General features: G+C 45.0%; 1 protein-coding gene across 1 annotated transcript in view; it reads right to left on the reverse strand.

Moving 5' to 3' along the window:
* sdk2b (sidekick cell adhesion molecule 2b) overlaps positions 1 to 23,176 on the reverse strand; it is a gene marked incomplete at its 3' end in the record, with an annotated part of 76,112 nt that overhangs the window by 9,421 nt on the left and 43,515 nt on the right. The window contains exons 18-42 of the mRNA XM_079237365.1: positions 22,322 to 22,517; positions 21,820 to 21,918; positions 20,611 to 20,802; positions 18,891 to 19,012; positions 18,661 to 18,770; positions 17,608 to 17,758; positions 16,709 to 16,946; positions 15,787 to 15,902; positions 15,457 to 15,646; positions 14,994 to 15,092; positions 14,230 to 14,424; positions 12,951 to 13,152; positions 12,577 to 12,680; positions 11,677 to 11,747; positions 10,428 to 10,560; positions 9,818 to 9,874; positions 9,110 to 9,211; positions 8,867 to 8,982; positions 7,841 to 8,027; positions 5,834 to 5,971; positions 4,898 to 5,059; positions 4,685 to 4,810; positions 3,253 to 3,417; positions 2,996 to 3,136; positions 1,476 to 1,614 (exon numbers count right to left, since the gene is read on the reverse strand). Of these exons, the coding sequence (XP_079093491.1) occupies positions 1,476 to 1,614; positions 2,996 to 3,136; positions 3,253 to 3,417; positions 4,685 to 4,810; positions 4,898 to 5,059; positions 5,834 to 5,971; positions 7,841 to 8,027; positions 8,867 to 8,982; positions 9,110 to 9,211; positions 9,818 to 9,874; positions 10,428 to 10,560; positions 11,677 to 11,747; positions 12,577 to 12,680; positions 12,951 to 13,152; positions 14,230 to 14,424; positions 14,994 to 15,092; positions 15,457 to 15,646; positions 15,787 to 15,902; positions 16,709 to 16,946; positions 17,608 to 17,758; positions 18,661 to 18,770; positions 18,891 to 19,012; positions 20,611 to 20,802; positions 21,820 to 21,918; positions 22,322 to 22,517 (3,551 nt within the window). The remainder of the gene's footprint in view (positions 1 to 1,475; positions 1,615 to 2,995; positions 3,137 to 3,252; positions 3,418 to 4,684; positions 4,811 to 4,897; positions 5,060 to 5,833; positions 5,972 to 7,840; positions 8,028 to 8,866; positions 8,983 to 9,109; positions 9,212 to 9,817; positions 9,875 to 10,427; positions 10,561 to 11,676; positions 11,748 to 12,576; positions 12,681 to 12,950; positions 13,153 to 14,229; positions 14,425 to 14,993; positions 15,093 to 15,456; positions 15,647 to 15,786; positions 15,903 to 16,708; positions 16,947 to 17,607; positions 17,759 to 18,660; positions 18,771 to 18,890; positions 19,013 to 20,610; positions 20,803 to 21,819; positions 21,919 to 22,321; positions 22,518 to 23,176) is intronic.

The raw sequence follows: 23,176 nt of genomic DNA on the forward strand, positions 1-23,176 counted from the left end.
AAGAGGAAGGATCCAAAGCCGTACGGGAACGACGCCGTTAATCCGCTCCTCTTAACATAACAGGCAGTAAAACCTCAACCCCCGAAAACACATTTGGACTCTTGTGAGCGAGTCCAAGTCGGAGTTTATGTGCTGTCGGAGTGGATCTGGACTGCTGATGTCGTACATAAACTGGAGGGCCACATAAAACCGAAATTGATTCTTTTTAACCAGTCGGCAATGTCAAGAGGAAACAGACAATTCATGTGTGAGTATTCTCAGCGTTCATTCCAACCCTCCTTACAGCGCTAAAACGGCACATTAATAATTTAAAAGTGACGGATCGGAGTGAACCGCGTTGACTTCCCCGTGATGGTGCTTCAGTTTACTGTCATGTTAAACTCTGGACAAATGATCTCCACGCAGGGAAAATCCCTGCATCCGAAAATCAAAACACGAAATGACATTTGCTGTCTGACACGGCTCTGAATTAGAACGAACGCAGTCGGATTAGGAATGTTTGATTCCTGATCCCGGGTATCAGGCAGGGGGGGGACTTCATCTTGCCTTTGGTACTCTAAGACTCGGGGATCAAGATGCTCCATTAATCTATAATCGGGTGAGGCTCAGGTGTTGGGATTTAGCTTCCTCTGCTGTGAGCCGAATTCAAAGAGGGCCGAGTCTGAAAGTACATCTGTGCATTCTTTCACTCCCCCGCCTCCCACTTCAAGCCCACAGACATAATAGGAAGCAGCCTGGAAGCTCCTCAAAGACGCGGAGCGGCTTTGATCTGTCCGCGAGGCCGCGCTCGCGTCCACACGTACAGATGCACACACACCGCTACGCATTCCTCACACGTCCTCATACCCCAAACAATGCACTTGTTATCACTCGCTGGACATGCACACACACACACACACGGAGCAGGTTCATGTATTTTCGGTGAAACATCAGAGTGCACCTGTCTCCACCCCCTGAATCACATCTTTCATTGGGTACCACTGCAGAAAGCGAAGACATCCGTATAAAATACAGTCATTTTCTGACAAACTGCCACAAAACATTTCACCTGTCCTCAAGAGCATGAATCCACCTCATGGATTAACCGGTATTAATGATCTACAGTCGGATCCAAAATTGGACTCGGCCCCTGCTGTGTTCTAGCACACGTGTCAGTCAGAGTGATATTATTAACAAGGTCATGGTCTCAGCAGGCTGCATGTCCTCCAGCTGGGAACTCACTGACATACAGAAGCTCATTAAAATGGAATCTGTAGAGTCTTTCTATATGCTGCTTTTAGAAAGCAGGAAGAGTGGATTTAAGTCCAAGTTGTCATGCGGCGAGTGTTTTTTTTTCTTCTCTTACAGAGCTGAAAATGTTTCCACAGATCACCCAATTATCTTACCATGTGGTTATTTCATTTTGACCCCTGGTTTAAATATAATCTGCACTTTTTAATATTCTCTGGGTCACGAGCCGCGCGCCGACCACTGACCTGGTGTAGACGCCGTTCTTCCGGCAGAATGAGTTTTTCACGGACAGCCTTCGGTTGTTGAGTTCCAGAGCGGGGAAGCGACCTTCGTCCAGGCTGACCAGGTCTCCGTGGGTCAGAGCGTTGCAGTTGGAGTTGTTCCCTGGGCACACGTACAGAGACACTGTGTTACCACAGGCCGGACGGACAGGCAGGTTAGTGTGCGGGAGGGCGGGGGGAATGAAGTGAACGAAAAACACGGACAGATGAACCATCTGAAGCAAAATAATGAATGAGTGAATGGTGAGGATGTATCGAAAAGCCTTTATGAGGTCTTAAATGGAATCTGGATTCTGAATCTGAATCTGATTCTGTGCATTGTGTCACTAGCACAGCTTTAAATATACAGGCTGTGTAGCCATGTGCTGTCTTTAAAAAATAAATAAAGGTTCTGGGACATTAACAGGTCAAACATTTTTGATTTCAAGTTTTAAGTCAAAGTCAACTCTCAAAAACACATTTTTATGACTTTTCTTGTGAAATATGACTCATCGCCATTTTCAGCACAAATGTCAACTCAGCCTATTTCCCAAAAATGTTGACTTATTCCTTTAAGACTGAATCTATTTCAAGTCTCAACACTTTCTTCTACAGCTTTGCCTCTTTCACAATGAGATATTACAAGAATGCAGAAAGACTGAAAGGTCTAATGACATATTGAATACCGCATCACAAAGTTATGAGGGCAGACGACGCCAAACTAATGGAAAGGCATGTGCAAAATACGTATGACACATGAGTTTTCCTCTCTGTTGGGCAATAACACAACTATTTTGCGTCGACTCCCGAGTGTCCCTCCCGATTAATCAAGCCGCCGACACTCGAAGCTCGACGCTTTAGATTCATGTTTGGAGGCGCTGTTGCTTGACATGCTTCGGGTTAAAAACACTTTCAGTCATCTTCAGACTCATGAGCGACCGCAGCGAGAGGCCAGGACCTCCGTGGTTGCTGCGGGGGCTACTCGAGGTCAACTCGGTGGTTACGCAAACACACAGAAAAAGAAAAAGGAAAAAAACCCGCTGGGCAGGTCCTGTGGCCCGGGCCAGATTCCTGGAGAGGAATATGGAGGCATTGAGAGCGTCTTTGTGCGAGAGTGAGAAGGAACCTCTTGTTTTCCCTCCGTCAGTCAGAAAGACGGGCAGTGACCCGCAGGGACCCCCCTCCCCCCCTTCCCTCCGCTGCCTGGCAGCTCAACAGCTATGGCAGAAGTGCTGAGCTAAGGGAAATACCCGCTGATGTCAGGGCTGCACTGAATGGACAAGTATGCACCCTTCTCCTGCTTCCCTACCCCTCTACTCATTCTCCAGCTTATCGGTCAAAATTACAATACAAACCCTCTCAGAGAAGTGACTTTGTGTTCGCTGCTCAGCATTGGAAAAACTACAAATCATTCAGTCAACGGATTCTCGGCCTTACATGCCACGAGACTTCTACAATAGCTGTGAGTCTAGTGAGAAAGTCTCCATTTAGTTGTGTGCACTCACCTGATTCTGACTTCTTGGCGTACTTCTTGCTCTGGCCCCTGATGATGAGGATGAAGACCAGCAGCAGGATGAAGATGAGGCCCACCAAAGCCACCACAACCAGGAACCACCACTCCTCGTAGAAGGGCGACACTTTTTGGGCTGGACAAAAAGCAGAAACAACTTGTCATATATTTGTGTGATCTCTGACGAACCTCACGGGATTCAATTTAGTCTGGAATTCAATTTCTACTGTCAAGAAGCACATGAAAGCTCACCAGAGATAGAAGGAGAAGGGAGGCTGGGGGAGCCGTAGCCGTAGTCGTTCACTCCGATCACCCTGAAGTCGTAGCTGATCCCCTGCTTCAGGATATCCATGTTGAACGTGTGTGATGTCACTTCCTTGGGGATGTCCTTGATTAGGATATCCCACAATCCCTCATCTGTAAAGTAGCACATTTTGCAAAAATGAAACTCGTAAAACATTTGAACAACGTCAATATGTCTTTGTTAACGGGTCGGTTGCTTTTGTTTGACAAAAGGCTCCGGTCGGGCTGGCAGCAACCGGGGTAATTCATAATTCCGGCAAATATTACCCAATCCATCAATTCCAGTGCTCCCGTAAAATTTACAGCAACCAAAAAACCACATCATAAATAGTCGCGCAGCCATATTTCAAAGGTGCTTTGGAAATCCTGCCAGAGAGCATTTATTCCAAGTTGCTGCTTGTAAACATCAATGTACGTTTGACTCTTTTAATCGGGGTAAACAGACATAAACAAGCACCTGAGTTTATCTGTTGTGTTGTTAAACTTTGGCTAAAGTTTAGAAAAGCTGACGTTATTAGATTTGAAGACCAAGTCATCACGTTATATGATACCGCAGAGAGTTATGGCCCTTTGGCACATGGAGACGAGAAGATGATCAAGACATCTATCTACGCTATATATTATCATTAACAGTGTTGCTAATCCTCCTTAAAATCTAGGGCTAACAACCCCCTTCAATTTTTCACTAAAAAGTAGTGAACCACATCCCTCCCTAAGAGTCGCCTCCCATCCATCTCCCCCTCAACCCGGCCAGGGCCTGTCAATCAAAACTGAAAGCTGATGCCAATTGTCTCAAATTCAGCGCCACGATCAATAACCCATTAAAATACCGGTGAGACAGACTTCAGGGCAGCAGATGTTGAAACTTTACACCACTTTTCCTTAATCAAAGAATCAATGAGGTTAAAATAAGGCAAGGTTAACACATCCATATCATATGCATCCTCTCGCCTGCGGCCATACAGCGTGGCTGACAGCCCTTCCGTCTACATAGAGCTTACCTTTCATAATGGCCAGAATGTTTAATTTCATTGCACTATAAATGTGATTTTTATTTCAGAGAGGAAAAAAATAAGTGAAGCACATATCTTGCAAATATTTCAGAATGAAGCCTTTGCGTAAAGATTGGCATTCTGTCCACAGAAAGATGCTAGAGGGCTTTTATTTTGAAACAAAAACGGAAGTTGTGAGTTAAAAATAAAGCATGTTTTCGTGTGTGGGACATGTACAGATATTGGCTGTCTTGGTTTTGCTGGTATGATGTCAAAAGATCATATTCAATTGTCTATTTCTGCTGTGAGTCGGGACTCGCAAAGATGAAATAAAATAGGTGCGATCTTGAATCTCTGGAGCCGGGGCGCGATGCAGCCGAGGCACCCACCTGAAGGTCTGGCCTCGATCACGTAGCGCGTGATGGCCGCACGTCCCGGGTCCCCGCTGGTCCAGTGGATGGTCAGGGCCGAACCATAGCGCGTGATAAAAGGTTCTCCGGGGGGTCCCGGGGCTCCTGAGGAAGAAAATAACAAAGTGTTAGAAGTTAGAGCATTTCAAATGAAGAATTAAAAAACACATTAGAAGTTCCGCGGGCCGCTACCTTCTCCCGGGCCGGTGGTGATGTTGGCCTCCACTTCGGGCCCGTAGATGAAAGTCTTGGCCCGGATGCGGAAGTTGTAGGTGATGCCGTCGGCCAGGTCCCTGAGCTTCAGCCACAGGGGCCCGCTCCCCTTCACATCCACTGTCACTGTCTTACTGACGCCTGGGGGGGAGGGGGAGTGAAGACAGTCGGCACAGGCCACTGAGGACTCTAGACAAACAAACCACATTTAGAGCAGGTCTTACACGGGCCAGGCAGTGTGGGAGCACACTCAACACAGGTCAACACACACACACACACACACACACATACACACAGACATGGAATTAGTAGTGGGAAATATGTTCACATTTGGGTTCTGGAGCCACGAATCATTCACGATGATAATAGAAGATACATAGGGATCACTTTAGTAGGTCACAGAACATACTTAACTAAGTAGTAACTACCTGAATTAATCATGAATTGCAGCATTTTTTATCATTTTTTATCACTTTACAAATGATCTTATTAATCATCTATAAGTCCGTAACACTTCATTTACAAATGGGGAATCCATCATTTATAAAGAATGAAAACCCAATCTTATTAATCAAGAATCAAACATTTAGAACTGTGTTTATGAATTGCATACTAATGAGTTACTAATGCGTGTTCATGTTGGAATAATGCTTTATAAATGATGAATATAGTGTTTAATTACTAATGATAAATAGTGTGTACTAATATATACTTATATATATATATAAAAAAGGTTGCAATGACATACAAGCGGTTAAAGGTCAAGGTGATGATTCGCTTACAGCGCGAGAAAAATGCACAGCACAACATTTCCACCATGAGGTTAATTGAGTTTATTGATGATCCTATTATATCTTGTTATGCGCATACTGCTTCAACAGAAGCCAGCGGGATGCGGTAAGGATGAGCGCTCACCATCTAGCGGGCTGCACGGCTCGTAGACCAGGCGGTAGCCCTCGATGATGCCGTTGGGGAAGGTGGGCTCGCCCCAGGACACATTGACCGAGGTGGTGGTCAGCTCACTGAAGTGGATGAAGCTGGGAGCGCTGGGAGCTGGAAAGGGTCACAGGTCAAAAGGTTAAAAGATGCAATAAATAGTCAGTAAACTAAGTATTTTTAGAGGTTTTCCAGCGATAAAATCTTTGGAAAAAATGTGTTCATACGCGCGTGAGAGGACAGACAATGCAATGTGGCTGTTTGTGAGGGAGGAGGCTCATTACAGATAATCATGTTTAGATAACTAAAATACAACCTTTGGCAAAGGATCAGGATCACTTCCCTTTTGAATACTTTGAATATGAAAACTACGCTTTAAAGGTTTTCCACAAAAAGAACAATAAGAAAGTTTTGAGAACTGAAAGAAACGATTTTGTGAAGTCAACTGAGCTTAACCTTCTGTGAATGATAATTATTATTGCTAACTATGTTTTAAGTGGATGTAAAACACCTCGAGGCACTTGTCTGCGGTAACCAGGGTAACCCCAACAAGAAAACGTGTTCCTCTCTGGGCAAATAGATATAAATATATACATATTAACATCTGTGCCACCTAGAGAGTTACAGGATTTGTTTTATTGCAGCCGCAGCTTTTTCTTTGTTCTTTGAGTCTCTAGCTTTTCTTTCTGCAGATCCAGTTCCTAAATTGTTGCTGCAGTTCTGAGACTCCAGTGCTTTGCAGTGAGTCTGAGTCCTCGTTGAACTGCCTCCATTTGGCCAACAGCACGCCTTCGACACGCTGCATGCAGGTTAAAAGGCCCGGCGTACCTCTCTGAACTCTATTCGCGATCACAATGACAACTCTCGGCCTCCAGGCTCCATCACGGCTGACTCAGCCTGTGACACCGCTGTGCCGGAGAACACAGACTGCCCTGTTTGTCTTTTAACTTGTCAAGCAGAAGTCGAGGCGCTCGCACGAGACAAAAGCTCCTTTGTCTGCTAAAAAAGACGGGATAACTATCTCCCCCTCCTCCCCCTTCCAGCTTGTCATCTGCTTCCTCCTCTCATGACAGTGACCCGAGAGGGAAAGAAAGCAAGAGGCTGTGAACACCGAAAAGCCCCAACATTGTACAAAAATATATTAAAAAAGCTTCTTTTACACAAGGGTTTAACCCTAGAACACTAAGGTAGGTAGGGTGATTTTTACCCATGCATTGTGTTGCTTTTGTCTGAGTTGCGTGGGTCCTTGTGTAGCTTCAGGCCGCTCACTGACGTTATTAAAGGTAAGCGTGTTTATTCAACAGTCACGTGTTTGGGTAAAATATACCTGACGTTAGTGATAGAGGGTAAAAACATTTCGGCTGGACATTGCCATTGCAGGGAGACAAGGCTCACAAAGAACAAGTTCATAGCTCCATTATTTATATTTGTTATATCTGTTTTTCGCTTTATGAGAAGTTCTACAGGGTAAAATTATATAAGAGTACTTCAATTTGCCTTGTATTGTTGTATTTTAATATGTTTTGATGAGAAGCATATTTGATCAGGTATGTTATATCGGGTAAAATATACCCGACTTTAGTGATGGTGTTACTATTTGTAACGTTAGTGTGTGAGGGTAAAAAAAGTAAGAAATAAAAAAGAGAGAGAAAAGGATGGGCAAGAGCATGAGTGTTGCTGTGTACAAATAGCAGCAAATAAATTGCCATCCCGTCTACTTTTTCAGACAAAACGGGAGATTCAGCAATCTGGCCGTCATGAGCGGGTTGGCTGATTAGGAACTTATGCTCAGTGTGGTTGGGCTAACATCGTTTGGCACGCTGACAGCACCGATTAGCATCATCTGCACATCAAATTCTTCCCCCGTACTTGACTGAAACACTCAGTGTTCTCCAACGTTGAGCGTGGCCGTATGTGATTCTTAATTTATCCGCTTTAGTCATGTCGTCCCGTGAGCTTTTCTTCTTTCCCTCGTTCACGACTCACCCGCTTGCTGAGTGCGGCCCCTGGTCGGCGGGCTGCGGGGCCCGTCCCCCGCTGCATTGAAGGGGGCTACACTGATCATGTATGTGGTGTAGCCGGTCAGGTTCTTCAGCTTCACCCCTCCTTCCGGCATGAAGAGAGTACGCAGACGCTCCGTCTCATTCTTGCGTTGGAATTCCCAGAAGTAGACCTGCGTGGGAAAAGAGTCGCGAATGATTTTTAATGCAAGCCTTACGGACGCTGTTCAGGGAATACAGATACTTCTGCTTCGATAAAACTCACTCCCGCTTCAAACTCCCCGAAGGGAGAGCAGTTTCATTTCATTCCCTGTAAATGTTTTCTTGAGCAACAGACTAAAGCGTTCGCCCGAAAGCCCCTCTGGAAAAACGGCGTTCGCTAAATGTGAATATAAAAAAAGTGCATTTAATGGTGATTAACATCAAATTGATGGAGTCTCTCGTGAACCACAGCACACGTTTCAATATTTATACAAGAATAAAAACTGGAGACAATGTTGTTGCCTTATTGCGAATTAGGCCCATAAAAGTTGTTGCTCCTGGGAGCAATCTGAAGAAACATGAAGTGCGAGATGATTGTGACGCCTCCTCTGCGCCGGCAGCACCTCGGTGAGAGATGCAGTTGTGTGAACTAGCAGAACTAGAAAATCTATCATTCCAACACGGATTATGTGTCGTGTGTGTATGCACCAATTATGATCATCATTTTTACCTTTCAATTAGTTGCAGTGTAAATAGATATTTGGGCTCTATTCAGATTTCCGTCCCTTGCCTTGACCTGAGGATCAGGCGGAGGGAAATGCGTGTTTTTTATGTTTTTAATTTATTTAGGATTTTTTTTTTTTACTAATGTATTATTTATATTTTGTATGTATTTGAATTATATGTGTATATATCACTATTTTAATTTCTTGTATGACAAATATATAAAAATGGCTATACATTTTGGGTTCGAATTGAATATATTTTGTTGTTGTAAGAACTTTCTAAAAAAACTAAATAAATGACTGACCTTGTAGCCCTGGATGTCTCCGTTCTGTGCATCCACAGGAGGCGGGTCCCACGTCACGTCCAGCTGGGTGGCGGTTGCGGACTGAATGGCCACATTCTGGGGCGGGGCTGTCGGCACTGTTGGAGGCCATCGCACAGATTAACATTAATGTAGACAGGTAACATTACAGCGCATGAAACTACTACTTGCAGTGTTAAAATAACGTTGCCTGTGAGACTGTGAAGTGACAGGAAGCGCAAATACCTGCTTCTCCCACAAACACCTCCTGAGGCGGACTGGTTGGCCCCTCGCCAACAGCGTTGTATACACTCATGCGTATCTCATAGCGCTTGTGCTTACTTAGCTCTGCAGGAGACGTAAACAACCAGGGACATACGGTTAGGAGTTGCGTTTCACACCGACTCAAAATTGTACTTTTATAACCTCAATCTCCGTTTTCAACACCCGATATTCCATCCGCCCCATCCCACGTCCATCAACCTCTCTCCAGGTGCTTCAAACAATTAGTAAAATGCAGTGATGAGGATAACAATCTCTCGCTGGTGGCTTACTGGTCCTCACAGCACAGACACTGGGAAACCGAGCAGAGATTTCTATTTCTGCTGTAAATAATTTAAAGTGTGCAGGAGAAATATGTGGCCATCTGCTTTTGAAGTGCTTATTCAAATAGGCAGACGTAAGCAAACTAGGGAGTGTGTTGGACTACGCTAGTGTGTGTGTGTGTGTGTCTGTGTGTGTGCGTTCGCGTAATCCATGCATGTCTGTAGACGTTTCGCTTCCATTGGCCTCAAGTGTCCCGATGCTAAGTGAATACAAGCAGCCAAACGTTGTGTTCATGTGCTCGACGCTGCTCGTTCGGCAGGGCACTTGAGAACATGTGTTCAGATAGTTTCTTTAAAAAAAAAAATGATTGTAATGTAGTGTTTTTGTGAGACAATAGACAACACTTACTATCCAACTCGTGCTGGTTTAGAGTCGAATCACTCAGATTCTGGATGCTGTAGGGGGCTGCGGTAGAAAAGAAGGAAACATGGGAGGTTTTAGTGTCCAAAGTAATTTCCCTTGTTGAAAAAAAGAGAGAAAAAAGCCTCAATCAGAGTGATCATACCTCTGAGTGAACGCCAGAATGACTCAAGAGTGAAATTATAGGCTAAGTTACACACCGCAGTAGCAACAGAGCCCGAGTAAACCTAATGATAACTTGCAGCTGATAGCTACTGATCACAAGATGAAATGTGTTCGCTGTGAAGTGTCAGGACCAGCTGGGAGAGCTCGGAGACAGACTAGGCCTGAGCGAAAGTTTTCCTCTGATGGGATAGAATGGTGTTGCATCGACACTGCGGGAATAATCAACCGTGTGAAATGGTTTCTGAAGTAAAGCAGAGAAATGACACTTTTCTCCCCGACAATGTATTTCGTTGTGAATTCAGCAATTTTATTCGCGTCCTGAACGTGCAATAAATGCAACACACCGACAGCTCTGAATGAAAATGGACTGCGAAATGTCATTTGTGCAGCGACAGGTGGTAAAATACTGTGATTTGTCTGTGTAATGCCTCACCAGTGAGCTCCCCCCAGGTGGACATGCTGTTGATGGTGTGGAGAGAGTAACCACGGAGACGGTCGTACAGCAGCTCACGATATCGAATCCGAAAGCCCAATAAGATTCCATTTATCTTCTCCTCGGAGGGGTGCTGTGAGGGGGGGAGATGCAGAATTAAGGTCTCATGTAGCAGATCTCTGCAGAACTGAGCCCCGGAAATAACTTGGGATACCGCGTGTGACCCAGTTTTTCAGTTTTAATGCCGTCATATAAAGTTAATGTCCCCTTAATAGGCATTTAACTTGTATGATTTGTTTTCCCAGACTTTTAAACTCGACTCACTCTTCTTTTTGGTCCATTAGCACAATTTGTGGAAAGAACCTGATACTTGTTTTGCTAGAACCTCGGCCGACATGCTGCACACATATAATATATTAAAATAGCCAAGCAATCGTCAATAAGGGAAGCATTTCTTTGATTTCTTTGGTCGCCAATGATGTTTTTTTGTGTGTTTTGTTTTATTCAGTCAATCAATACAATACAATACAACATTCTATATAATATACAAAACAGGAAGACTGAAAAGGTATAGGTAGAAGCAAAAATGCTTAAATATTCCCATCCTAAATTATGATTATCAATTAAATCAGATCATTCATTCGAAATAAAGAAAACATAAAATAAAATAAATATATACATATACATACATTTGATTCACACCCTCAAAAATTGTTTTATAAATTGTCCTTTTGAAAACCAAAAATGAGTTGACCGTTCTTACATAATAGAACTACAATGGAAAAGTCACGGCAGTGTCACGCGGATGAGCTGAGGGTACTAAAAGTAGTCGAGTCGAGCCGAACAATCTCGTGTAAATTAGGCACAATTTACCATCAATCAAAAGCCTTACAGTAAAGGAAAAAAAGGTCTGAGCTCATGCACAGATGAGTCAGATGGAGAAATCCCCCACGGTTGAACATGAGAGAGCGGCGCCAGCGGGGAGAAGCAAACAACTACCTCTCTATCCTTATAAACTCTACAAGCGTTCTCCATAAAAGTGAAATTGTGGCTTGGAGCCTCCTGTTTGCTCTTTACGGCCCGTTAATGCAGGTGCGAGTGTGGGAGAGTGTTTTCTGTTCAGGTCTATACTCTGTGCGCTGCCGTGCTCTCTCATTAGAGGCCACCTTCTTAGACTTTCATGGCTTTTTTCAAACAATGAAACATAAAAACAAAATAAAAAAACAGTGCTTATGCCGTCTCCTCTTACCTGCCAGCGGATCAGCACGGACGTGGTTGTGTGCGGCGTGACGGAGAGGATCGCGGGTGCTTCGTCAGGCGCTGAGGCAATAAAAGGGAGATAAATGGGCTAAATTGACCTGAAAATGTGCACGATTCAAGGTGCTAAATCTATCCAGGTGCAGTGGCATTCATGGGGCATAAACACACAATAGCTACAACAGAACAAGCGCTGACGGATGAGTCAAAAATAAATAGCGGTTTGGAAAGAGCTCATTTCTTTTGTCGGTTAAAGCACTGGGCAAACTTTGCCAAGGTTTTAATGGCGGCCTCTTGTCTCGTGGTGACTGCAGATGGTGCGCACATGACATCACCTGCTGCCTTTGCCAGTAGTGTCTGAATCACAACAATTGGCGAATTCATCCAGACATAAAACTCCTTTCACAGGGACACAGACGTGTGTAGTGCCTATAAATATCTACATGAAGTACATGAGCGTACTGTTTAAGTGAAATATTCCCTTTAATAAACATACAGCGCATCACAAATGCTTCATCTTTTAAAAGGAATGGTTTGACATTCTGGGCGCTTTATTACAAGTGTTTTGTGCGGGGGACTATTTCTTGGGTGCAGTGACCTTACTGGAGTCTTTTGTCAACACTTGGAAGTTGCCAGGCAACTAATGGAGAATCACTGCAACGGACAATAAATTGTCCTGCACATAAAACTCCATCGGATCACGTGTCGCTTTTAAACGTGGCCAGATTTCAACACACGTGAGCTTTAGATGTGCTGGTTTGGAAGATTGTTTCACCTTTCCATCCAGTCTTTATGCTAAGCTAAGCTACGCTAACCGACTGGCTAGCTGTAGCCTCGTGACTTCCACAAGCGTCCAAACCATTCCAGGTTAATTTACTCGTTCCGCTCTTACCGTCCTGCAGAGTCGTGATGGCTTCGCTTTCCTCGCTGTACTCGCTGTCCCCGATGTCGTTGGTGGCTTTCACTCTGAACTGGTAGGATGTGAAGGGCTTCAGCCTTTTGGGGATGGAAAGCACAGGAAAAGCGCATCAATCTTGATGATAAACTAACGGCCCCCGGATCTTAAACCCTTTAAGCCGCAGCTATCGAAAAGAGAAATCCAGTCGCACACGATTTATTCAAGAAACTACGAGACAAAACTTTCAACCAAAATCATAGAGCACAATGCTGATCGCTGCACATGCTGAATTCCTAATGCCCGACATGTGTTTGACTGCTCCATTGTTAATGTTCTAAACCAATAAAGAAATATAGAGTGCACTCTACCTTGACACTATGTAGGAGCTGGCCTCGTGGTTGACGGAGGCCGAGTGGACCGTCCAGTTGTTCTCAGGAAGCTCTCTGAGCTGCACCGTGTAGTAGCGCACGGGCGACAGGCCGTCGCTGCCGGGCTCCCACGACAGCAAAACCTGGCGGGCCTGAACGTCTTTCTGAGGAACCATGGGCCGGCTGGTGGGCTGGGGACGGGCTGGAGGGACGGACACGCAAGGCAGAAAGGTGTGAACGAGGGGCAATTGTTAACAGAGAGGATGAGCAAAGGATGGAGTGGGATCAAAGGGTTGAGGGAGTGAATCGTAAGTGGACGTTGGTCGGAGGAATACGAGGAAGGAAGGAGAAATGGGGGGGAAATTGAGTAGAAACTGTTTTTGCTTGCTCAAATTTGCATTTGTTGCACAAAGAAGGGAGGGGGTGATTCTGATGAATGAAAAGTAGCTGAGGACTGAAAGTTGCCGAGTAAACAATCCTCCAAATGCCTTGAGGGAAGCAGATGGACTGATTCGTTCTCACAACTGCATCAGAGCGCTTCCGATAAACACCCACAGGGCACAAAAAACTCCTTCAGAAAACACATCTGCTGACTGGACTGTTAACCGGGAGTGAACTGATGCCGAAGAAGGCTTTGGCACGGCTCTCTACAAGTTGTGTCATTACTGAGATCATACAATTCTGCTCTCTGAATTATGCCTACAACTGTTGCTGTGTTCCCTGTTTCTTAGCATTACAATTGAAAATCCCACTTCACTTAAGCAAAAACGCCCGGGGAGATGATTATTTATTTCGGCATGTGCTCCATCATTGTTATAAAACCATCGACATGTCAAGCACTCAAACGTGGTAGAGTTAAAATACACAGTGTATCATTTAAAGGGAAATATTTGGGGATGGTTTTCTAATCTTGCATTTATGTTAATACTATGGAAGTCCATTTCTGGCAGTAAAATTAAAAAAATTAATGGAAATGATGAGATAGAAAGGCAAAATGATGAGATAAATAGTCATTATGGAGATAGAAAGTCGAAATTATGAGACAGAAAGTCATAATTATGAATGAATGAATATATACTTTATTAATCCCCAAGGGGAAATGAGATAGAAAGTCGAAATTATGAGATAAGAAGGTCGGAATTATGGGATCAATAGTAATAATTATGAGATGCGCTTCAGTGGCGCTGGCTTTTTTTCTTTATTTTTTTACCAGATAACATGAAGAAAATAAATAAATAAAAAGGAAAATATATATTTCAAATACAGCACAGGTGCTTACCTCTTTTCTCCGTGGTGACCACCAGGGCCTCCGCGGCCTCGCCCCAGCCCTTCCTCGTCTGCGCTTTGATGCGGAACACGTAGACGGACTCCGGCTTGAGGCCGGTCACCGTGTACTGCCGAGAGCTGGGGATCAGCACGTCCACCGTGGGCGTGTTGCTACTGGAGGAGTTGAGGTGGTATGTGGTCTGGTAGGCTGGAGACACGTTGGGGGACAAACAATCTTATTAAAGGCGTCGAAACAACAACAATCCCATGAGCATCTGCTCCCGCGGCCTGCTGCGTGGGCCTGACATGCTGTACAGTTTTAAAATAAAGGATGGGACAGATGTTTCTTGAATCAAACGCTCACGGGGAAGTCCCCAATTAGCTCATGGGATAATCCAACTCACTTCACAGCTGGAGAAATAACACGATTTGGTATTAACATTGACAATCAGGCATGTTGAGAGTCATCAGGGATTACACCTGTGGGATGACGCAACAATACATATAAATACAGATATGTGCCAATTTTGGGTCATTTCCTGGTCACTTACAGATGGATTTCCGGACTAGATTCCAGGTTTCTGAGTAAAATATCAATAAATAAAGCCGACCAAGATAAAGGAAATAAAATAATATCTTCCCAAACAGGAAATGATTCTTCCATATGTAGATTTGTTTGTAGAGTTTATTTAAATTGTGAAAACATCATGTTTTTGAGGAGTTAGTATTTGCAACAGTCTGCTCACACATACATTTAATTGAACACATGCTACTAACCCAGTATAATGCCGTTGGGCTGCGAGGGCGACTGCCAAATAAGCCGGACTGATGTGGTCCGGACTTCCGGGAACAGGATCCCCACTGGAGGTCCTGGAACTGTGGGAAAGAAACAGACATAATGAACAACATAACTTCACAACTCTGGAGTTACTCAGAATTCCAATTTGATGGTTCACCATCTGAATTTACCATTTCAATTTCCACAAACCAACATAAAACAAACATTCAATAAAGCCTGGATTAAATCAAGTCGAAATATAATAAAAAATGCCCGTTTGACCTTTTTAGATCACAACCACGATCACATTGTGCGGCTATTCAACAACATCCACATATGCAATATATGCAGTTTTAATTTCATAGGACAAAAGTATCGCAACATTATTGCCTTCCTGTTTTGCCACAATGTAGTAATGTTGTTTAACTGAAACACTCATAGTTCCTAATCCTTCGCCCCTACCATCGTCCAAAGTCCTCTCCAGGATGGGTGGAGAACTGGGCCGCCCGTCTCCGATCCGCGTGAAAGCCAGGACCTGGATCTCATAGAGCACATACTTTCCCAGACCGGTCAGCTGGATGCTGTGGGTGGCGTTGCCGTCCACCATCCAGAAGTGAACTGCACTGTCGGAGTCCTTCTCTTTGTACACCACCTGATCCAGAGAGGAGACAAGAGATACAGAGACGCTGGGGGAAAGGGGATTTGCAAATGGCCTCACATACTGTCACCCAATCAGAGGTGTTTGACTGCGTAGTTTATATATATTGAACACGTAAAAAGCACAAAATATACCTTGTAGCCCAGAATGAGACCATTTCGGTCCGGCTCAGGAACTTCAAACCAGCGCACCAGAATACTGCTGGAGGTGGTGGCGAAGGCCGACACGTTGGTGGGTCCACAGGAGGGGACTGCAGAACAAAGGCGAAAAACATTCTGCCTTTAACAGTCCATTGTTTGTTATTTATTCGGGGGGAAAAAATGAATTTGCTCTGCTCCCTATGTGTGTGGATGTAGGTGTTGCACAGAGTTTGAGTGATCTGCTGTGGTTAAATCGTGCGATGTGTTTGCACAAAGCCTCCGATATCCTGGTGTACCCTGCAGGCCCTGCTGAAAAATGAAAAAGACTCAAGAATAGGCCTTTTCTCTTCCTTGGCGCTCGTCCCTGGACATAATGCGCTGATTCCTAAGAATTTGCTGGAGTCAGTGGAAAAAGAAAAAAGAGCACAGGAATTCCACATTCGAGTCCATGTGTTCTCAATTTCCTCAGACTCCTTCCTTCACTCCTTCCACTACCCAACGTCTGGTGGGCAATGTGACGGCCGAAGGTGTGGGCTGCTAAAAAATGATTTGACACATGGCGAAGTGAAAACTGTGCTGTGTAATGTTACACTAATATCACTAATAATGTAAAAGAAGAAAACAACCATTCAGGATGCTTTCAGGGATGTGTGTGTTGCTGTGAGCTTCGTTTTTATCTGCGTAATAACTCCTCTTTTCATTGTTGTTTCCGTTAGCAAGAACTTGACACCGTTAGCAAGAACTTGACACAAACAAAAGCGCTTTTTAATAATTAAGCAATGCAATACTATGTTTTTTTGTGATGCAAATGATTCAGCGCGGTTCGCTGCTACTCCGGGATCATCGCTCATCTGCTCTTCACACATCTGACAGCCAGTGCTTTTCTCTGAGGATGACGGACGAGGCGCTAACTCACCAGACTCCCTCGTCCGGCCCCTGATGGGCTGACTCCAGGGGCCCGTCCCGATGCCGTTGACGGCCTGGACCCTGACCTCGTACTCCGTCCACTCCTCCAGGTCCTCAATGGTGAACTCCCTCTCCAGGCGGTCGGCGATGATGTGGGTGAGCGCGCGGCCCTGCGAGCCCGCGCGGGAGTACTGGACCCTGTAGCCCACCTGCTCCGCGTTCCCGTTGTACTCCCATTCAGGCAGAGGCTGGAGGGGTGGATTGGAAAGATTAAAAACATCCGTCACTCTTGGCTGTAATATTATGCTCTATTTTCGGTGTATTCTCAGTTCCGCATGCCTCCGATGCCCCTGCTCATTTCCAGAAGGCCGTTGTGCCCTTTTTTCCGCTCTATTAGCGAGACGCTTAAAGTTTATTTAAATGGAGGCTGTGCTCCCTCCAACAATCAATGGGTCAAAGATGTGACGCAGAACATCAAGATTGAGAAAATCAGATGAACCCTCAGTGGCTCCATTAAGAGATTTTACAAAACCTGGGACCCATTTATACACTTTGTGATTAAACTGACTGGAACCACGAAATTATACCTCTAAAGGAGGTCTGTCCTATTTGTGCTGAAACACACTGCGATGTGACTTTTTAAGTTGTTGGTTTTTGTCGGTTTCAGATGGATCTTTTTATTTAATTTAATTTTTTTTTACTTTATGTACATATTGGTTCCTTGAGATGATAGCTTCTGTCAATGTCTAGTCTGATAAATGGAAAAAAATACCTACAAATAAAGCGTTAAAACTCCTCCCTCCCAAAAAAACTCTCCTTAGGTCAGATTAGATTAGACTAGTAAGTGTAGTAAGAGTGTAACATCATGATTGAGACACCATGCACACAGGAGGCAGACTCCCTACTGACCATCCATCGAAACCAGAGGCTGGTCTCGCTGGCGGTGCGGAGGGTGACGTTGGCGGGGGCCATGTCGGGAGGAGCCGGCAGGGTCTGGATCTTCCTGGAGGGCTGGCTGGGGGGACTGGTGCCCACGATGTTCACCTGACGCATGCGGAACCTGGTGGTTTGGGAGTTAAACGTTCAAAATGCAACTTCTGCAAAAAAAATGGATGGTTTCATTTGAGCAAATAAAATCACAGCTCAGAATCTGGCAACTTGAAACAAACATGCAGCATTATTTCAGTACTGGCAGCGAGCATCCTCTTACACGAGGCTTATTGCATTTGAACCGAGATCAGAGCGCTGAATATGAATGCAGTCGGGAACATGAGCGGAGGGCTTATTTGTGTTACAGTCTGAATGTGCGGAAAAAACAACAACATTTTTGATCCAACGCGAGGAACGTTTAAATCTACTGAAATGTAAACTGGCAGCACTGATGTTGGAATGATGAGAACTATAGCCGCTGTGGGTCTTCGGGGGATTGGCTCCTTGAAAAACGCTCATCGGTGATATTGAACGCGATCGTGGAAAAACAAGCCGGCTGCAACAAGATGAAGATCATATGCATGCTGTAAAAAATTATATTTAAACCACGCTATATCCATAACAAGCTTGTGTTCAAATCAAAGGAATGGATAATGAGATAAGGCTCCTGGGATATGCCGAAATTAGCCGAGATACCCAAACGCACGTACACCTTATCTGTTGTTTGTCACAATCTGCAGATGCTTCATTTCCATGTTATCTAGCATAAGTTTATGCTGCCAAAAATCATGAGCAGGTACTAATAAGACTATAATAATGCTGCGTATGCATGTCCTGCGTACACAAGTCTGCTGACATCAGATCAAAATCCTGTGTTATTGGGGCTTATTTATACACATCAAGTTTATTTAATTTAATTCGCAAGATTGCAGAGGAAAGCTGATAAAAAATTCGGCATTGAGGCTAAGCCTGGGCCCTTTTAGTGTTGTATTTGTAAATAAAAAAAAAAGATGAATGTTCCCAGTAGGCTACCTGTAGAAGGTGTATGGGTTGAGGCCTGGCACCTCCAGGGAGCGCGCCTCGGGTTCGTTGGTCACCTGGTGGACCATCACCCAGTCCTCGTTCTCTCCCACCACGCCCACCTGGGACCAGGACAACGGAGAGCATGACTCACGCAGCAGATACCGCGGCGACAATCCAACAACAGGGGCTCCAAAAAGCAATAGCACATGGTTAAAGACATTACAATACAAGTGGTTCACCTGAGCCTCCATCTGCCAACGGGAAATGGAAGTTTTGCCGTCGTAGCCGGGTTTGAACTGCAGGGTGACGGAGCGTGGGCCGATGTTGGAAATTGCCACGTTGGTAGGGGGGCCGGGAAGCTCTGTGAGGAGAGAGAGAGAGAGAGAGAGGGAGAGAGTGACTGAGGGAGCAAACCACTGACACCGCTGTTGGTTTATCTGGTGTGGCCGTCTCTCACAAGGGGTGGTTTTGGTCCTTTTGAGCCGCTTTGGGAAAATCTATCTACCTCAGCGCCCCCTTGTGGCCGTACAGATACGGCACACGGGCGCATTTCTCAGAGACCTCCCTTCTTTCTTTCTCTACCTCTTTCTTGTTCACCCAACTCCAGCTAAAAAAAAACAGCAAACGTGGATTAGATTTAGAAGAAGAAAAAAGGGGCTTACACGCAGTACACAGGCGGAGGCAACGCCATGAATGTCAATTTACGCCGCAGTTATCTGGAGGTACGATTCAATCTGATGTCTCGCTGTTTACACTTGAGCCGGGTAAACAATAAGAATGGATTATTCCCTGGAAATCCTGGAGGGGTAATAAATCTGAAAATGGTGAATTCAAAGAACAGAGGCACGGCTCTTTTTGTGTATTTGGATATCATTTGTTTGTGTGAGTATGTGCAGGTTTTTACGTTTCCATTTCATCTTTTTCAAACATTAAACCTAGCATAGCATATGCCCAATCCAAAGCACAATATGGTTTCCAGTTGTCTGTATTAACATCAAACTGTGGCATATTGCAGTGTGGACAACGGCCTGCTATTAAAAACATATAATCATTCCCATGAGCACACTGAGCGATTTTTTCCCTCAAGATTGCTTAACTCAGGGTGCGTTCAACCGAAATGAAATGTAGATTATACGTGTCCTCGTAAAAATCATCAAAATCATTTGCATGACTGATTATGGAGGTGCTTTTCAGCTGAGCGGTTGTGACCGTCGCAGGCACGGAGGTGTTTTCTTTACACCTATACATGGGAGTGATTACCATTCTGGGGACTTTAACTGCTGCTCTGCTCGCAATATAACAGCCAGTCATTGCACGGGTTCCCCAGATGTACAGACTCTGAATGCCTCTCCGGTAATTGATGTGGGCATTGTACGTCTATTACACAATTTTGGCAAATATGAAATCATTAAACACTGTAATTGTCCTTAATGCTCTCGTGGGAGCAATTATTGCGCAGATGTGGCGCAGATATGTGTATTGGTGAGTTGTTGTTTTTTTGGCTGTGACCCAGCTGAGGGGACCGGGGGTTCAATTTCATCGCGTCTGGTGCCAGAAAAACAGAGAGCGTGTTCACCGGATTTAATGTGAAACAGTAAATATGCAGCAAGGGAAGGTTTAATAAAGGTTTCCCCAGTGAGCAGAAAGCCTGCATTACAAACTGGAAGTGTGGGGGCATTTATTGAATGAAAGATGCCATTGAGTTGCATTGTGGGAAATGTAGGATCCAGTGTTTTTGTGGAGCTTACTCGGAACTAAAAAGGAACGATATCTTCGTTTAGGACATAGGAAGTCTTGGCCCACATATCCACTGGCTACATGGGAACACCAGCAATGTAGCACCTTTTCCCACTGAGAGACATTTTTTATTTTATTTTTTTCTGGGCGGGTAATTGATTTACAAAATGATCATTTTGTGGGTAAAGTATTCTTTAAAAAACGTATAGTTTGGTTACCGACCTGGTGGGACGCCGGAGGAGATGGTGGAGGAGGACAGCTGGCCCTGCCCTTTGGAGGTCATCCCCGCCACTTCTATGGTGTAGGTGGTGAGAGCGGTGAGTCCCGTGACCCGGTACTCCAAGGTGACGTTCGGCAGGTAGTGGGTGACTCTGGTGTTCGTCCGGTTGAACTCCTCCCACGAAATGCGGTAACCTGAAAGCAGCAGCAGAGACGGGTTGACAAGAGGATCCTCTCGGGGGAAGATTCGACAGCGGGTTTTTAGCACAATGGCAACTCTCGGATCGGGGCAGGCTAACAGAAACATTAAATTAACTCCATCAAAAATTGAATATAGCAAATTAAATCAGCCTGTGATTATACCTCCCTGCACACACACACACACACACACACACATCCTCCACCCACTCCCATCCAAATCACACACGCTTACTCTCACAAAGTTAATGCAATTTGCTGCTTGGCCAGCAGCTCTTTTCATGTGATTGCATAAGGCGTTAGGCAGCACTTCTTCGCCGAATCAATAATTTCACATGGCATGGCGGTGTTTGTCTCCTGGGAGTGAGCGGCACATTAGACCGCTTTTGGAAAAACACTTCACGGTATTACCGCCAAAAATCAACCTTTGTAAACACTTCAATATTAATGTACCTGCTGGGCATTTGTTCTCGACTCAAAGTTTGGGAGCATTGTGTAAACTGGATTAGAAGTGACAGCTGCTCACTAGAAAGACATTTAATCAAAGCACGCACATCCCTGGACAAGTGAGACAAAAACAGGTAGCAGTTGCGACTGACTTAAAGGGATATACTTGTTTCCTTTGTCGGAAACCGCCCTTCCTCCCCGCGTACTTCTTCCATTATTAAAGACTTGAGTCGTGTTTTTAGGGAAGCGAGCCTTCTTTTTGTGACACAGCTTGGGGGAGGAGACAATGCTCTGCGTTCGCAAAAGTCATGTTTTATGTAAAAAGTTATATAATGAATTTTTGTGTCGTCTCGCTGATGCAAACACACATATTTGGTGTCTTTTAAGCCCAAATAAAACAAAACAAACATTAAAGGATCAGTGTACGCACCCGACAGAGCTACATGTGCCGGTCTCAGGAAAAGAGCTACAAGCGGTTGTTAAAAAGCAAAACGCCTCGGCTCCACCTTCGCGTTCTCTTCCAGCCTTTCTCGCCTCGCTACAGGAGTGATTTCGGAGCGATCGTACCTGTGAGGACTCCGTTCTTCTCGCCGGGCTCGCTCCAGCTGACTTTGAGCGAGGTGTCCAGGATCTCGGTGAAACTCAGGTGACCCACGGCACCGGGGGCTGGGCAGGGGCAAAGAGATAACAACGATGAGCTCGGGCCAATGAGACACTCTGTATGCAGCAATAATTCATGCTGATCAGCTACCGCTCGATGGCCGCACACTGTCGACAGCATTTTGCATTTTTAATGTGTTTACAAATCGAGCAAAAACAAGGTAATAAACCGAGAGAAAACTTGTCTGATGACAAGTCGGGGGAAATCCTTCCAAAGCTGAACCAATTATCTCCAGAGGGGCTAAGTCCCAATTATAATGATCCTGGCTGGATGCAGAATAAACTCAGTCATTAGCACTTCTCTACAACTTCGTTCCACATGAATAATAGATCTCGGCCCAGAGGATGCGTTGCTGCGAGACGCTCGGTGGCCCCTCGCCGCCGCCGGAGAGAGAGAGAAGTCACTTACTGTCCTCGTGTGTCCTTAGCGCCCTGGGCGGGCTGCGGGGGCCGTCTCCCGGCGTGGTGAAACACAGCACCGAGGTGTAGTACTCTGTGAACTTCTTCAGGCCCGTCACGTACCCCACGTGGACGCTGTCCTGGAAGTTCGGTCGCACCGTTACCATGGCGACGTCGTCGTCCCTGCCGGGCTCCCAGGCCAGCAGCTGTAAAACAGACGAGCGGAGAAAAGGAAGGGAGAATCCAGAATAAACATTTATACAGATGCCTGTATGTATGCCTGCTTATATTTTGAGCGTCTTTCTTTTAAAAGCATATTCATTATTTCAAACTCAGCGTAAATGAACGTCACGAACACATGAATATAACACAGTTCCATGACTTTTCCAAAACTTTGGGGATTTTTCCAAGCCTGGAAATATCCATTTTAAAATTCCATAACTTTTCCAGGTTTTCCATGACCGTAAGAACCCTGGAGACAAAAAAAAAAAAGAAAAGACAAAAATTGCCCGAACGGCGGCGTAATCGTTTCACTGTAATAATTCTCACACATTGTATTCTCACAAAACTAAACAACGACGCGTCTCCCCGGTAGTCTGAGGAGTTATTTGGCATTGTAGCACTCCAAAAAATATATTTAGAAAGACACCCTGAAGAGGGAATAGCTCCATTAAGACAGGCGGTAAGAGAGGATTGCTCAAGAGAGGCATGATAGCATCCCATCATGCATGTTGATTGCGCACCATATAGCAGCGTCGGCTAATGGGACCTGGATCGACCAATTAGGTGCTAAGGTAATGAGTCCCAAAGGCCGGTCTGTTGGGTTTGCTTCCAAAGAGAGAGAGAGAGAGAGAGAGAGAGAGAG

The sequence above is a fragment of the Taurulus bubalis genome (assembly GCF_910589615.1).
Source record: "Taurulus bubalis genome assembly, chromosome: 2".
Taxonomy (NCBI): domain Eukaryota; kingdom Metazoa; phylum Chordata; class Actinopteri; order Perciformes; family Cottidae; genus Taurulus; species Taurulus bubalis.